This window comes from Hydractinia symbiolongicarpus, chromosome 8 (genome assembly GCF_029227915.1).
Source record: "Hydractinia symbiolongicarpus strain clone_291-10 chromosome 8, HSymV2.1, whole genome shotgun sequence".
NCBI classification, from domain to species: domain Eukaryota; kingdom Metazoa; phylum Cnidaria; class Hydrozoa; order Anthoathecata; family Hydractiniidae; genus Hydractinia; species Hydractinia symbiolongicarpus.
In genome coordinates this window covers 2984780-3002751 of record NC_079882.1, presented here as the reverse complement: position 1 = coordinate 3002751, position 17972 = coordinate 2984780, and the positions used below count along the sequence as shown (strand labels likewise).

The 17972-nt window shown below is 32.4% G+C and overlaps 1 protein-coding gene across 2 annotated transcripts; it reads right to left on the bottom strand.

The window, feature by feature from the left end:
• Positions 1-487: 487 nt before the first annotated feature.
• LOC130654621 (uncharacterized) lies at positions 488-17362 on the bottom strand. 2 transcript variants are annotated; one of them, XM_057457233.1, is made up of 23 exons: positions 17213-17362; positions 16497-16656; positions 16076-16123; positions 15847-15927; positions 14958-15005; positions 14517-14567; positions 12711-12770; positions 12501-12630; positions 11672-11814; positions 11350-11538; positions 10660-10998; positions 9733-10536; positions 7005-7271; positions 5836-6126; positions 5150-5203; positions 4892-4993; positions 4286-4375; positions 3792-3953; positions 3465-3528; positions 3037-3178; positions 1695-1861; positions 1474-1530; positions 488-864 (listed from the first exon to the last, which is right to left on the bottom strand). In XM_057457233.1, the coding sequence occupies exons 1-23, from the start codon at positions 17330-17332 to the stop codon at positions 687-689; spliced, it is 3747 nt and encodes a 1248-aa protein (XP_057313216.1). In that variant the 5' UTR covers positions 17333-17362; the 3' UTR covers positions 488-686. The 2 variants fall into 2 exon arrangements, with proteins under 2 accessions (XP_057313216.1, XP_057313217.1); XM_057457234.1 differs by lacking the exon at positions 14958-15005.
• Between the last annotated feature and the right edge of the window lie 610 nt (positions 17363-17972).

Here is a 17972-nt window from a genome sequence, read left to right as displayed (position 1 = left end):
TACATCCCTTCAGTAACATGTGAGAAAAGTTCTACACTTAGCTCTTCAATAATAGCACCAGCAATCTGGCACACGGAAGATGCAAGCGTTATCGCGTCTGACGCCAGGCGGTGTAGACAACAATTCATTGGGAAAGAGTATTGATATTAAAACCAAGAGCTTGCTTTTAATTTTCAAATTCAAAGATTAATCAAGCAACTAACAACCAAATCATTTCCCATCAAAGCTAGCCCATAAACGAACGTCTTCCATTTTCTTTGATAAATACATGAAGTTTTGTGTAACCTGGACTTTTTCTTATAGCATGGTCAGGCAGACGAATTTGGATTATTTTGGCAGCAAGCCCATATATGCCATATATATTACAGCGACAGCATTTCAAACTTTTTGAGCATGACTGAATACCATCAAATGATAAATTTCAACAACAGAACATTTTTCAAGACATGCAAATTCAAGACAAATCCAGCAAATAAAAAATATTCCGTCTTTGTAATATCGTTTTTGTAAAACTAAATACAACTCTATTTATAAAAAGACTATTATACAAAAATATATATATGTACTATCCGTCTCTCACTTAAAAAAATGGCCTATATAATCCAAATACAACTCAACAAAACACAAAAATACATTATGACTTGTTTTAGTAAGTTCTGACTAATACATGCAAACGACGAGTCGTTCTATCCAGGAATGTACTGCATCAAGTTTTTCTTTACTATCTTTCCAGTTTGATTATATTCATGTTTCGTTTCTTTTTTATGTATAATACCATCCCAATCTCGAACAATACTATTGATGTGTGCATTTGGTTCAATAGATGTGTCGTACAGTTCGATCAGCATGCTTTTACTTATCGTTCTAAAAATAGAACATGAATCTAAATTAATATATGGATTTTAAACGTCACAATATGTTAAGCGACAATCTTTATTCAACACATATTCGTATATATAAGACGTCAGTAATAACAAACCATACACTACGCTAACCTTTAAAGGACTAGTGATAGGTCATGTGATTAAGATATTGGCCTATATTTTAGCCAAAATTACACCAACATGTTGGTGAAGTTTGCCGCCATCATCAACCAATAATATTACAGGCAAGAAAATCACAGTAAACTACTTTATAAATGCTTATTGTTTGAAGTAAAGTTGATAAATTGGTCAACATGGTCAAGAGATGATCAAACACAAACAATTTCGGCCAATTATTTTGAGCATGATCATACAAATTGGCTAACATCTTTCTCTTGTTAATATGTTAGTCGTGTTGTAGGCATAAACCAATATGTTGGCAGTCAAGACTCTCTTCAACTACATCTGACATAAAAGCACATCAAATGACAGTAATATAAATAAATTAGTTACTTATGCGACCACATTACATGGAGCCAAATCATATAAGATAGAATTTTTTTTGATACTAAGAAATAAACAAACAAACAAACAAAACAAACAAACAGACCTGTTGATAACATGCGCCACCAAAACTTTATCTGCTGTAAGGTCACGAAATTTATTTCTAGAATAAAAACCAGACTATTGGCTTAAAGTTACCAATAATAGGAAACATATTTAACGGTATTTGGATCTCTCAAGCGTCTAAACCACGTGACTAATAAAGCTGTTACCCAATTATTTTTTTCTTGAACAAAAAAATCTACAAATTCAAGTTTATCTACTCACCTCAAATTGTCATATTTGAGTTGGTCTTCTTTCACGAGTGGCTCGAATTCCGTTGCATTAAGAAAACACTCCACAGCCTGCTGTGGAAGATGAAGAAAGTCCGGCAGTAGTTTCCTCACGTTCTCTTCTGATACTACATCAGTGTTACCATAATCGATGTAGAACACCTGAGAAAATGTACACATAATAGTAGAACGAACGAACGAACGAACGAACGAACGAACGAACGAACGAACGAACGAACGAACGAACGAACGAACGAACGAACGAACGAACGAACGAACGCGTTAAATAAGGCCCTTAATGGCGGTAAGGCAAAATTTCGCCTTGGGGAAATAAGTGCCGGCGTTAAGATGGGCGAAAAGAAAAGCTTAAAAATAAATCCAACATCTTGCGATACCAATGTGCTATTAAAATGCTACCTGTTTGTTTTTTAATGTAAAAACAATATGGAAAAAAGATTCTAGCATGCAGAGGCCAGAAAGCTATCAAAAAAAGACGTATCACCTGCAGACACAAATCAAAACATTAATGGAAGATCAACTATTCGATATTACTTTGTAGCTTTAATGTAGCATGATACTAAAAAACGACTGTCGCAATGGCAAACAAGAGCTAAAACCTTTTTTCTTTTCAGTTTTACGGGACAAGGTAATCGCGTTTCCTGTTCCATAAACAGCATGTTCAGTAAAATCGCGAGACCCGAAACAATTTCCACATTTCCTTAAATTGGTCCCCGCGAAACACTGGGAGTAAAAACTGTTCAAATATATTTTCAAGAGTTGCTACCTTACGATGTTTACAGGACTACTTTCTTATCTGATTGCTTTCGATACAAAGAAGAAATCCGATGTCCAGCGTAGGAGAGAAGAATCGCTACCGATTGAAAACAACGGAGAGTTTATTCACCATTATTTAATATGCGCCAATGTACTTATTCATTCAACGTAGCATATTTTTTTCATTTTTGGAGCGTAACTGTAAATAAAATGACTTTAAATGGGTGCTTGAACACCGATAACGTGCTGAGTGGCTACAGAAATACACTTGTTTTTAAACCTTATTTCTGCACAAATATTTGAAAAGAGAAATCCAATTTCAACTCTTGATAAAAAGTGCAACAAATAACTTAAAACTTAAAACTAAGATAGTAAGATTGGTGGTAAGGGTTTATATCTTGTTTCAGTCCGTTTTTATCGGTGGAGCCCTCAGGCACAGCCTAGTTTAAGTTTGCCGACACAGTAGTTAATTTTTTGCCGACGCAAAGTAAATTAAAATAGAAAGGCTGCAGTTAATCCCACTTCACCATGAAAGAAAAAAAAACTATCCGAAGTTGATTTACCTGGGTAAGATCCTCAGCTGTACTGATAACTCGAGCTCTGTACCATCTGTTATCATCCTGATACCTGGCAGCTACCAATTCTCCCTCAGCGAGTATTGTTAAATCTGTTGTATGGTCTTTACTTGTGCGTGAATAGTGGTCACTGAAAACAAACACACAAATCTGGAAAAAGTAGAAGGGTGAAAGAACTTGTGAGAACTGCTTTTTATGAAGACTTTTATACTCCTATTTAAATAAAATGGTCAAACGTAAATGCGCTACATGTGGCTGACTTAGCTAGGATACTTTGCTGCTGCTGCTGCTGCTGTTGTTGTTGTTATTATTATTGTCATTATTATTCTATTAGCACTGCCATCAATCTCTCTTTTTAACAGGTGTCTTTATTCTTGAGGGAGCTTATAAAGTAATGTACAGGAATGCATTCTTACTTCATTTTGTCTACCAGCCTTTCCAAATCATTGTCATCATCAGTGTTATGGCGCGTCCTCGCAGCTGAAACAAATATGACAACAAAATAACAACAACAAAAAAAGAAAGTGTGAGTATCAATATTTTTTAAAATAATACATAATTGTAAAATATATTGGGGTGAGGTTAACTATTGTCAGTAGACTCCACCAAATCCACTTGTTAAAAAGGGTTCGTACTCTTTTATAAATTATAGGTTTGAGATTTTATGCTGAAAAACAAGGAGAATTTTAATTACTGTACACTGGGTACGACAAGGAAGCATAATTACTAAGAGAAAAACTTACAGGCTCCAAGTGAAAATACGCTCAATCCGTAGGGAAAATTTACCCAAAAGTGAGTTGGGTCAAATAACGCTGTTACAGTGATTGGAACCCAGTCTCCAATTTCTGGAAGTTCTGTTACACTGTCATCACAGTATACTTCGACTCTGTTCGCTACTGGGTCGTCTGGAAAATAACAACCAAATTTTGTTTGACGCATGTTCGTGTTTTTTTTTAATAATAAATTTTAACTTCTTTATGAGTTTATCTCCAAGGGCATTTTAACCGGAAACGTTTTATTCGCTTAGCAAAAATTTGTAAGATACAGCACTATAGAATAAATTCAGTTTGATCAGAAATTTTAAATCGCCATATCGCCCAACGGGTACATGATTTCTGTGAGGATTTTTAACCAGAGAGAGCTTACTAAAGCGCAATGACCTTATTTTCTGTATTTAACATGTTATAATATCATCATAGTAAGGAATATTTTAAGTTGTTTGAAAAAACATTCTTACTTGGATCAACATGCAAGTAGCGACAATCTTCTCCACGATAACAATATCCTCGACGGAAAAAGGTAAAACATCTCTCCTTTCGATTATCAACTAAATAAGAAAACAAAGATAAAAACAGAAGCTGTAAATTCTACTAAAAAAAGCGTGTAAAAATGTCACTGATTACATGAGGTAAGGCTAATTCAAACTAAAAATCAGTCAAGCGAAAGATATTGGACCAGAAATTGACCAGTTCTTATTTCCATTTCAATAACCAAGAATTAAGCTCTTCAAAGTCAAGTATCAAATGAAAAGTGTAAATAAGAGGTTTCCTGAAGTAGTTTCCTCAGAAAATTATTTTTTTTAAATATGTTTTATTAGAACGCTAGTAGAGAAGATTACCATTTTGACATTGATCTCTTTATACTAATAATCAATTTTTTAAGCACTGGACGCAATAAAAAGTGAAATGCACAACAAGACTGAGAGTATAAAGTTACCATCCATCACGAGATTTATTAAAGTCAAATTTCAGAGTATCTGATGAAAAAAACTTGGTATCCTTACTACTTACTCAAACTATTTATTTCAATCTTACAACATGGAGGTTAAAAGAAAAATTAGTACCGTATCCCAACATGGCGACACTAGGATCATCAATGTTTACTGAGTAAGCATTTCTCTTTGACAGGTACTGTTCTTTCATCGGATCCCATTGTGACAGCGCATCTTAAAAGAATAAATGATATCGACATTCACCTAACCATATAAAAAATGAAATATTTTTTTGATTGTTGTAAAGTTTATTACCTTTTTTGTAACACGTTAATTTTTCAAACATAAAACAAATGTAAACAAAATAAAACAATTAAAAAAATTACTCACCAATTTCTGTCGCTTCATTCTCTAGCTCTAGTTCGGATAGTCGTACGGACGGAACTGAATATGATTTTAAAAAAGTGTGTAAATTATTATAATAAAGACGATATTACAGCTATGTAGAAATTTTCTTGTCTTGAGTAAAATGTTAAATTATTAGCACCATATTTTATACAGCAAGGAATCTCTCTAAAGATTTGGGTATTTGTAACAGACTTAAAGCATGCATGCTCTTTTTCTAAAAATGAGCACCGTCTGATTTGTTATGAAAGGTGGCTGTAACTCTCCTACTGGATCACACATCAAACACACAATTAACATTGTTGAGCAACAGTTGGAAACACATGTTGTACAACAAAACCGCACAAGAGATACTGCACAACAAATACTCAATAAATACTCTACAACTCTTGCACAACGATAACTGATTTTAATGGAAACCAGTTTTAACAATCGATTTACTTTACACAATAATAAGTTTAATGATCTTTATCTCCACCAAAAATTAATTCATAAATATCAAAGCTTACTTATAACATCCATCAAAAAACTATCAAAAGATATAGAATTCATACAAATGCCTGTTGACTGCTTATATCTTCCTGACTATATCTGTTTAGGTGCAAGTCATGTCATATAATAATAACACATAGCGTAAATTACTGATAATGAAAATACTAACTTTTACACACCTGTCTTGTCGAATTCCTTTGAATAAACAAGGCCTTCATCAACCAATGCCTGGTTTATAAACTCATCTTTATCAAACATTGTGTCGTACAAGTAAATCTCGTACAAACCATCAGAGTTTTTACACTCAGTCTTCAGTGAAGCCATTAAAGGAAGCTGGTTTTGCGCAAGAATCTTCAGTTTGCCTATGGAACGTTCACTCCATTTTGAATGTAAAGGCTTGACGTCATCGAGAAGCATGTCATCCTCGCTTTCATCACCAGCTGCGCGAACGATAGGTTGTTGCGTAGTAACTAAATAATAAACAGACCAATCCTCTAGATCCAATTGAGGAAAAACCAAAACACTTGTGCAGAGTAAAATCATACAGTAATTGAGTCATTTTTACGTGGCGAGTGTTTCTTATTACATCTATAATCTTGTACGCGAATTATTTTTATTTTTCCACTGCTACCTTTTCGAAACATTTCTCATAATTTAGCATGGCAATTACTCAGTTTTTACTCCCACAAATATTTGCCTGGAAATACCTTTCAAAGTTTAAAAATAATTCCTCCTAGGTGTATCCTTGGTGCGTTGACAGTCAGGGTGCGGGTGATGCCTAATAAAAGGTTATTGCTATTTTAAAGAATATCAAGTAGATTTTGGGTTTTAATCAAACATTGTGTCTACAACAGAAAAAGTTGTCTTTTTTTAATTAGATTATCTGAATCTAATGTCACCCTGTCAGAGTAATTTATATTCTTAATGGTGCACAGGTAACTTTTGAGTCTCTCGCTTTTAAACCCGAGTGCTCATCTGGGTTTGTCCCCACATCTGTTTCTTTCTAATAGCCCACCCACCATCTATCATTATCCCACCTAAATTTGTAAAATTGTTTTAAAATAGAAACATTTTTAAAGAAATTTTATTTGGGTGGACTATAAAAAGCTTATTTTCAGAGCTTACTTTTATTTGTGAAAATGACAAAAAAAGTTAGGGTGGTAATTTGTGTGACAGTGAATTGAAAACCAGCTCAGAAGGAATATAAATTGATCTTTTTCTTCTTGCATTTTGTTTCTTTAGAATCTTTCTATATGCTTTGTGGAATATTCATAACACATTTTAGCTCGTGTGTATTATCATTGCAATAATGATAGTTTTGTATACAAACAAGCTCTCTTTTACTTACCTAAAAGAGGCTCAACATCTGCCAAACAGCATGGTATTGTTTCCATGGGCAATTCACAAAATACTTTGTAAACTGGTAACAGTTTCTCAACGGTTACCCACTCGCTACTTCCAAAATCAACATGCAACACGTTATATTCAATGTGTTTGTCAGGATTTGTTGAAACAATGATCCCTCTATACCATCGGTTGTCTACCGAAAACCTCGCCACAACACACATACCCACACTGTAAGTGACATCACTGCATGCTTCTCTTAATGATGCTTCTAAAAAGATGTATACATCAACTCCTATAGTAGTCTGAAAGATAGCAACATATTTTTTGCCTCATTTTTTACTGAAGCTTTGAGTATTTTGGCAATATCAGGTTCAGAATAGTTCAAATTTGTTACAATTTTAGGGGAATAGACCTGATGACCAAAATTTTCATGCCCAAATTTGCACTTCGTTTACCGCATAGCAACAACTACGTTAAGGCTAATCTTTACTTGTTGAAACAGTTCCCCGACAAGAAAAATTTCCCAACATGGACATACGCATTAAAATAACAGCATTATCTGGAAATTTTTAATGAATTTAGAATTTTCCTGAAAAATAACTTTTTCCAGCTAATAAAATTGTGAGAAATACATCATGTGTTTAAACATTGTAGGAAATTGTGAAAAGCATTGTGTTGTATTATTGTATATTGGGTAAGCGAGACAACTTGTATATATATATATATACGTGAACCAACCTGTACATAGTTAGTTATGAGTAAAAACATTGTATGACACACACGTGTCTTAATCTTTCTCAAACCAGACAACAATTGCATTCAAGATTGCGGCTGAAATAGAACCCTAAATAATTTTCCTAAATTTGCAAATTATGGCTAAAAAAAATAGCGGTAGCCACATGCTAAAACTTTGTAGGATTATTCACTTGATAATATAAAGTTGTCATGCAAGTTAATACAAGTTGTGACAGATAATCAGAGATTTAAGGGATGTAGTCGAGTATCCAAGTCTCTAGCAGGTATGGATTGTAAAAATTCGTTAATTACCATGGTTATGCACAATACAATGCATAACCACAAAAAAAAAAATTAAAAAAGAATTGTTATGAAAAAATGGACAGGGGCAAGATCTGCCATGAAACTAAAAACTGAAGTGAATTCTTATGATGGTGTAAAAATAGAAAAGATTTGTGTGGAACTTTAACCACTCTTTACATTTTAAAAATTTAGAAACATCATCAAATTTCTTGCAAAAATGTGTAACATTAACTTGTGAAAATTTTAAAAGCAGTCATCATCATCATTCTTGGCTTAGCGTCCGTTTTCTATGCTAGCATGGGTTGAACGGAGTATACTAATAACCTTTGTCAGTATCCCTCTGGGATTTATCAAGCCTTTACACTTTCTTACCCAATTATCCTCCTTCATTCTTACCAAGTGTCCCAACCAACTTAATCTTCTTATCCGGATAACATCTTCAATGCTACGGATATTTAGTCTGCTTCTTCTCATCTGAACTCCTGCCTCTCAGCCTAGCGTTACACATTCATTAACCATTCTTATATTATCAAGATCTTCCTGCTTCACTGCCTATGTCTCAATACCGTACAACTTAACACTTCTTACACATGCCTCATACAACCTACCTTTCACCTTAATTGACAAGACTCTGCTAGTCAGCAAAGTAACTAAATCTCTGAACTTTTTTCAAGCTGCACCTATTCTGCAAGTAACACTTTTTCCAACACCCCATTTAATACCCAACATATCACTTAAGTAACAGAAGTTCTCAACTATTTCTAACGAGCCACTGTTGTACATCATTAAAGCTGGAAATACTATAATCTTAACTTTGCAATGTCAGTAAAAAAGCCCTTGAAAAACAAATATAAAATACCAGCTATATATGTGTGTAGCCAGTCTTTCCTAATGAAGCTAGGGTCTACAACCTATATCATAAGTTGTACATCATAATAAAGTACCTCTCACTAAAGAAAAACAATAAAACTATTTCACCAATTCAAAATCATTCTCTGCGTGAAATCTTTATTGCAAAAATGTTTACACGCTGGCTGTTAAAGCACTATATTTTGTACTAATAGTTATGTCATATGACAGATATTAAGTGATTAAGGCACATTTAAAGAAAAACGGTCAAATCCTTTTACCTTGTTACTCATAAAACCCAGAATGCCTAACTTGAGAACACTCAAATTACATCCTGAGTAGTAACTACACCTTTAAAAACCATGAGCACACATAATGGTAGAGTTGTTGTATACCTTATCGGTAAAAAAAAGTCAGTAAAAAGTGACTAAATTTTGACTAGGTGACTAATATTTTTTTCCAACTAAAATTTTTGCCGACTTTTTTATTACCAACCAAACTATTTTGCCGACATTTTCTTTCCGACCTAACTTTTCTTCCGATCACCTTTTTGCGTTTTTTCTTCCTTGTTGCTAATTTACATCAGTTTTATGCAATTATTCTTTATTTGTGACTAAATTCAAAAATTTAGTTGGAAAAAATTATTAAATTCAATTGACTCATATTTTTGCCAACTTTTTATTTTTGCTGACTAATTTTTTTGCCAAATTTTTTTTAAGGGTAGTGAGAACACTCAGATTACCTTGAGGCCATTTATATTAGATTGTGAGTGGAACTACACCTATAAATATCATAGGAACACATAATGGTAGAGTTGTTGCGCAGCTACAAATGCTGCTTACCTTTCTTGTCATAGAACATATTTAATTCGTTCATCATTTTATCCAGTAAAACAACTTCTGGTTGGATGAGATGAATGTAAAATAGACCAGGATCCACCACCTCAGATATCAAAATTTTAGCAAAACCTTCTGGATCATTGATAACGAACTCTGTTTCTTGAAATGAAACACCAAAATCATAGGTCTTTTTAATAGCATCATCTTTCTTTTGGTTTATTGGATCAGTAAATTTTGTATTTGCGTCATAATTATCTCTAGTGTCACTTCCAGTTGCTTGATTTTCACTGTGTAAACATTTAACTTCGTTTGTTTTGGTTTTTACTTCTCCTGATGAATAATTTTCAGATTTTACAGGCAAATTTCTTAATGAAGTTTCCTCTCTAAATAGTTTTTCTCCATTTTTAGGTGAAACTCCTGGTGGCTTTTCTTTTTCCTTGGGTGGTGTTTTCTCTCTAGGCGATCTTTCTTTTTTGAGTAGTCTTTTTTCTTTAGGTAAACTTTTATCTCTGGGTGATGTTTTTCCTCTGGGTGGCCTTTCTTTCTTCGGTGATTTTTCTTCCTTAGGGGGTCTTTCTTCTAATAAGGCTGTTTCTTTTTTACATGGTCTTTCCTCTTTCTTTTGTGTGTCCTTAAAAAGCAGTCCTTTAGTTTTTACTGTAGTTTTGTTTGCAGTCTTCATTCTTACATCCGGTCCATTTGAAGAAACTGCTTGTTGTAAAGGTGACATAGGTTCTTTTTTAATAATTGGTGCATTGGCAACTTTTGCCAATTCAAGTGGCTCTTTTTCTGAGACAAATTTGTTCTCTATGAAAAAACAAAGCAAATATGTAGGAATATTTTAAAATAAAAGAACAAAAATGACATATATATTTAAACGAACAAATAAGTTGTAACATTGTATAGGTACGTTTAAAAACAGAAACATACCTTTTTCATCTCTAGCCAGTTGTAAAGCACGTTGAGATTTTTTTCTGGTTAATTCTGAGTTGAAAAATGGACAATAAGCAGCCAAAAAATTTAAAATCATTTTAAATCCTACATGAAGTTCTATCGGCGGTCGATTGTAACTAAGATTCCGCCATTTTAAATTAGCGTCAGCATTGTGTATGTATAAATCGCATACCAGTACATCTTTTGAAAGATTGTGTGGAGGATCGTATGAAGCTTTGGGTGGATAGTAGAAGTATGCTGCAAATATACTGTTCGTGGAAATAATATGTTTAAACCAATTGTTGGTTTCTGCTAACCACATTTTGTTACATTCACCTATTCAGAAAACAAAACAAAAGATGATAGAAAGAAATGGAAAGAAATACATGCTTTTGTGCACAAATAAATGTAATAGATTTCCACAAAAGAAATTTATCAAAATGGTTAAGTATTAGATAAATATCATGTATCACAGGACAAAACAAACAAAAAAGTAATAAAAAAGTTGGAAAATCGAAGTGTATAATGAGAATGAGGTATCGTTTTTTAAGCTCTTGTTAGATGGTAGAAAAAAGTGCTATGTATTTATTGTCATATAGAAATGTCAAAAACGTAAAAATAAAAAAGAGAAAACAAATAATGCAAACCATATAATAAACAGACTATTGACATAACTAAAACACTTACTGAAGCTTAAAGACTTTGTCTCTCCTAATGCTGACAAAGGCTGTAGTCCACCCAGGATACATTTAACAGACTGACTAGGCAAATTTGAATACTTTTTTTCCAATGGTCTTATCGCAGACAAACTAACAAATGTGTCATAACCTTCATCGATGAAATGCACCTTGATAAAATTGCTGGTATTGCGTGTACCTAAAAAAAGGTAAAAATAATAATAATTGAATGATAAATGTTATGGAAACAAAGAGAACTGACCAACAAACAGGTTGTAAAATCTTCTAAACCAAAGTTATACAACACTTTGTCTAATATACAAGCAACTTACTTAGATCATGTAAAACTTCTACAATCTTTGCTCTATACCACGCTTCATCAACAGGTGACTTAGCACAACAAAACAAACCAACTGAAGGTATTTCACCAATACCACCTTTATAGCCTTTGGTAGCTTCCTTCATAAACTTCATGCTAAATATACAGCTCATATATACGGTCAGAAATGTGGCAAAATTATAGACAGAATATATATTAACCTAACCTTTAAATGTGGGTCTACTGTAGTGCATTCCCCTTTTAATTCTTTTAATTAACATATATTTTATTAGTATATTAAAATTAAAATGACCTGCAAAGGTGTCATCATAAAAGATTATCATAAAATAAATGTGTTCATGTTTATGATTACATAGGAGGGGGCTACCAGTGACCCCAATCCCTCTAAGCCCCTGGACGGCCAGCTGTTATAGGGAGGTGAAATTATGTGTATTTTTGGTTGAACTTTGAATTTTAATAAGGGTTAAAATCGTTTTTGGCTAATGAGATTTATTTGTTTTAAATAGTTGATTATGGCTGCAGGGTTATCTTTAATCTCGTCCAAAATTGTATGGGAACGCAAAAACCTTAAAAAATCCTACTTTAAATCTTAATACTTATATTGTAAGGTTTTAATGGCTGAAAGGCGACACTGAAGACAGGTTTATAAAATGAACCCTGCTTATGTTATCTGATGTATAAAGTGTTTGAGTTTTACGTTTATTTATTTACCCTTCATACTTTTAAACAAAAGATTGTATGCTCAAGTTACAAAACTTGTAAATATGTTTTTTCATATTCCATTACACTAATAATCATGGAGAAATTGGCCACTGACTTACCAGAGCTGCTCCATAATATCATTTTCTGAGTCAACTAGTTGAACATAGAACTCCCAAGGTGATTGAAAATTTGTTACAAGCACAGGATAAACAAAATCTGATTCCCATTTAAACGATTGAACAATAACATCTGATGAACAGAAAAAGTGATACAAGAATTAAGTGCATGCTTGTTGTACTACCACAGAAAATCTTAAAAGTTTCTTATACCTTTTGACAGGATAGGATACTCAAAGGGAGTGGAATTTTCTGGAGTTGTTGTCATCGAAACTAGAGAAGATTTGCATTACATATTTCCTCTTTGTTGTGGTAAAGCAGTGTTTAATTCAAAAATAAAAATTCTTAACTTCAAGCATACATTCATCCAATAGACCTTATTTCCATGTCCATTTTGTTCAGCGAAATATGCATGCAAAAATGCATAATAACATAAAAACAAGATTAGTTATGAGCAAATTTTACAGATTTTAACTGGCAGTTTAACAAAATAGAAGTTATACAGAGTGTATTGGTAGTGGAAGTTAAAATATTGCAGATTTTAGGAGTTATTCATTTAGTATTAGTTAGTCAGCTAAACCTAAAACCTAACCATGTTTTTAGAATAATGTTTTTCTAGTAAATTTAGATATAAAATTTAATGTAGAGTGTACAAACGCTCAGTGGCACTTGATATTACTCTGATCAGTTTGAAAAAATAAAATAAGCTAGCTGGTAGCCAGCCAGCATAACTACTAAGCAAAACAGCAAGTAGCCAGCTGGAAAAACATATTGATTTTCATTTTGAACTCTCCCTTTCCCCAAAATCAACGTGGAATATTGAATATACTTGGCTGATGCTAACAGAAGTTCTCCAAAAGCCTGGATTACTAGAAATAAGTAACATTAACTTTAGGGAAAAGGGGAAGAGACAGTAAAGAGATTTTAACCTCAAGAATAAAGAAAAAGCTAAATTTTCTTATCACATTTTCACATGTAGCTAGAGCTTCACAGCATGAGTAAATAACAAAGCATTTTCAACATTAGTTGCTTACAATATCGTCTTGCAGAATTGTTCAAATTGTTTTTTTCACAGAAAATAATCTCCATTGAATTCTTTCATAGTGCCGACTCATGAAAATATAAAACCAAAATGTTTTGACCTCGAAAAAACTTAACATTGTTTTCTCTGATTAATGTTGAAGTTCGACATGACAAACATTTTGTGGACAAACTTTTACAGAAATTAATTTATCTTAGAGTATGTTAGAACTCCGTAACCCTTTTTTTTTCAAGGAACAATTCTTAAATTGCTATGTGAAGTGATCCTCCCAAGGAAAAACATAATTTTGACCAAGCAAAATCACTGTAAAATTTTATTTGTCTGAAAAAATATCAAGATGGTAAATCTCTGAATACAAAATTTAAGAATAAGGATATCATATTTCTTGTATTATGGAATTTTAAATAAATTTTTACCAAACAAGTTATTGGTAAATGTGTGAATTATTTATATCCTTCTTGTATATAGTCATAATCACTAGTCATAATCCTTCTTGTGTATAACTGTACACAATTGTACACTAGTTACTACAATTAATTGTATAACATTGCATACAATATATTGAAGCAGTAAACTACCCTTAAGCCTGGCTAATGTTATTTTTAGAGAAGTTGTTCAAAAAATAAAATACACTCAATAACTGGGGAAACAGGATATACATCAGCAACGTCACCAATTTTGGTAAACAGCTTGAAATTTATTGTTTGTTTGAAACAAGTCAGTCAGTCAGCCAGCCAGCTAGCTACTCATATCATCATATTTAAAGCTAGCTAATACCTAGCTTATTTAACATGAACAATAAACAAACCATTACAATGGCCAATATTTAGTAGATACATGCTGTTATCCCATATTACTGCAAATTAATTTTGCAAAAATTGCAAGTAATAACTTCTCATTTCCATGTTAATTAGTATTTTGGTATGTATATTCCGCTGAACGAAAATGGATATGGAAATAATATTTAAAAATCTGACCTGAAGAAAAAAGACTTTCTTGTGATTCCTGGCGTTGTATTAAAGGAGAGCCTAAAAAATCATTAAAGATGATCACTTTACAGCAAAAAAAAATAAAAAATGATTTCAATAAAAAACTGCATAAATTAACTTGCCAATTTAACATTTTATTTTAAAAACCAAGTTAGGCAAAGACAAAAAACCAAATTATATTTAACTGGAATAGTTATGCCCTGTTTTCTTTTGCTGCAATAGGAAAAATAATTGTCCTGATGTAAAAAAAGAAAATGCATGTAGAGGGTGCATTATTTTATTAAACTATCAAAAGTTATTTTTGCAAACTCTATTTTTATTTCAGTTAATAATCAAACAAAATTTGGGGTCAATTGAAAACATGGGGTACCCAAAATGTGTGCTTGGGGTGGTAGTTTTATTTTACAGACTAGATAATTATGTGCTCACCTTTGCCGCTGATGGAAACCAACCCAGTAGATTCGGACTGAATGGTTTCTATTAACGATAATTTCATATGTAAACAAAAAAAGGCTTCCCCCATGCAAGGTTCTCACAGCAAATCTTCCGGTTATAATGTTCTCTTGTCAATGATTAAAATTTTCAAATGTGAATAACTTGGAAAGAAGGCTTTTTCCTGTCAAGGTTCTAATGTCAATTTTTCTTCTTATGAAATTGTCTTTACAATAATCAAATGCGACGAATGCTTGCTAAAATAAATGGGGGGTTATTTGTGCAACTACAAGGAATAAGTTTGAACTCACCTATAAAGTGGTCAACTTCACACAGTGGTTCAGTTTTTCAAAGATACCTGGTCTGCAAATTATTATGTAAATTTTATATATGGCAGAGCTACGCGTTGTACACTGAAGGTAAAAGTGAAACTCTAAATTAGGTATGTTAAGTGAACTAAGAGTCGTTGTTTGGAGTAAAATTGAATACATATTGTATATTAATGTATATGTAATAAAATAATGTATATTAATAAAATATATCCTTTGAATATCAAAATAAGCTACTCCAACCAATACCCCAAATACTACCCTAATTGGGGTACTCCATGTTTTCAATTAACCCACAAGATCGTAGATATATTCTTAAATAATGTTGATAAGGTTTAAAAAAATTAATAGTAGGTACATTGTTATAAGGCATCTCCAGTTTTCTGGTTTCCCGCAATGAGAATTGTATGTTTTTTTCTTTCTTTTTTTAATGGTCATAATTTTCACAGTTACAAACCATTTAGCCCTTCTTGTAACAATATGGTATTTTTAATATTATTTCTTGAGCTCATAGAACATAAAACAAATGATTATACTTGATGACTCAGGCAAGTTACCTTCAATGATAGTTGACTCTTTACTTTTGCACGGTTCGGTTTCATGTACAGTTGATACACTGAGTGCTGCACTGACACAACCTTATTAAAGATGACATAATGACAGATTAATTTAATGTTGTTGATTATTTCTTAAAATACTATACATCTACCACCGTAGACGCTCAAGTTGATTAAAATAATCAATTTTAAACTAATATTAATGAAAATTTACTTAAGTAAAACCTACTTTCAGAATCTAAATCTTTGTCTGTTTCTTTATCATCATTGCCAGATTCTAAATATGGTAAAATATGATTAATAACAACAAAAATCGCAAGGTAGGCTTTATGCTGGGGCTACAAAATCAATATCAAAAAGTTTAGAAATGCTAGGACACAATCTGCTATTAATCTTATCTAACTAAAGGTATAACATGACATAATGACAATTAGGCATTTTTGAATATAAGTATTTTTGACTCAGTTATATACACAATGGCAACTGCTGACATCAGGGCCAATGTTTTAACAAAGCAAAGCAGACAGGCAAATAACATATTACATTGGCAATATTACATTGGCAACTTTTTAAAAAATAATAAAAAAAAAGATATAAAAAGGCTGCAGATTGAAGTTGATTATATACAAACATCAAACAAATAATGATACCATCTTCATTATCAGATTCTTCCTCGATGGAGGCTGCAGCATCCGAAAGAAGAAGTAAGTGATTCAAACATGATTCCAATTCTTGGCTGACTTTTGCATACTTGTGCAAAAATTTGCTTTTACTGGATTCTTTTAAAACTCTCTCAGCATTGACTATAGCCTTAACAAAATAAATAAAAAGGATATTAAGTACCATTTCAAAATTTAAAAATCATTTAGTGTTGTCATTTAGCTGTTCAATGTTCTGTAAGATTGTATTATAGAGAGCATGGAGACTGCAAAGGTGAAGTAAGGTTGCGTGCCTATGTGATAATGTTCGCAGTTGTACTAATCTTCTCATTTTATACTGTAAAAACTATTGATTGATTGAACTATTGAGGCCTGTATACGATACAATAATACGATTTATTTTGATGGTTTTAAACAAGCCTTGTTTTCATGAGTTTGAAACAATATAAAGCATGGTTCCATACAATCGTGTTTTGGTGATTTTACAACAAACATGGCAATAAAGATATTTCTAATTTTTAAATTACACAAACTGTAACTTCAATGCTATAAAAAAGATTGTATTAAAAAAAAGAGGAAAATTGTTAACAAAGACTGCCTTTGTCTCAGTATTTCTGTCCCAGATTGTTAATAAGCAAAAACAAGCAAATAAAACCTTAACACCAAAAGACTCAACTTAAACTCACAGGAAGTAAAATGATACTTACATCTTTTGAAATGTTATTGATCACATCATGTAACTGCTGAGTTTTGTTACGTATATCTGTCAGCTTTTCATTTAGTCGATTTCTTGCTTCATCTACAGGTTTTCTTCTTGAAGATGGCATTTTATATTTTCTACAGATTTAAAAAAAAATTAGAAATTGAAATTGTTAAAGGCAGGTGTTTTTAATGTTTTTTTAAATAAGGCATTCTTGTGAACTGTTGTGGTGTAAATCAACGAAACAAAGGATATGAAAGTCCAAAACATAAGATAAAAAGCCTTTATCTTTACAATACATCAATGCTGTCTGCAGGGTGACCACTAATAAAATGAGAACAAAAGTAAGGACATTAAGGAGAATAGCTAAAATTTCAATTTTTCTAAGTATATTCAAGTACTTTTAAGGAGATTTTCTTTTTCTAAGGTTATTTAAGGAATTTAAGGAGGAGTGGTCACCCTGGTCTGTTGTCCAAATATTTCAAGCAACATCTTCCAATGCCTTTAGCTGCTGATGGAACAATATGTTTGATTTTATTAGCTTGCCATGACAATACCCAGCAATGATTGTTTGCATAAGCAAACATACATTGCAGACATTGGCAAAATATTGTGCATGGTCCTTGTGTCAGTTTGCATATGTTTTATGTTTTTGAATAAGATCTTGAACATGTAAATTCTTTGCTAAAATCCACCACACCATATGGTGGTGGATATTAGCATAGGTGGCATTAGGTGGTGTTCCTTGGGCATTCCAGTTGAGACAT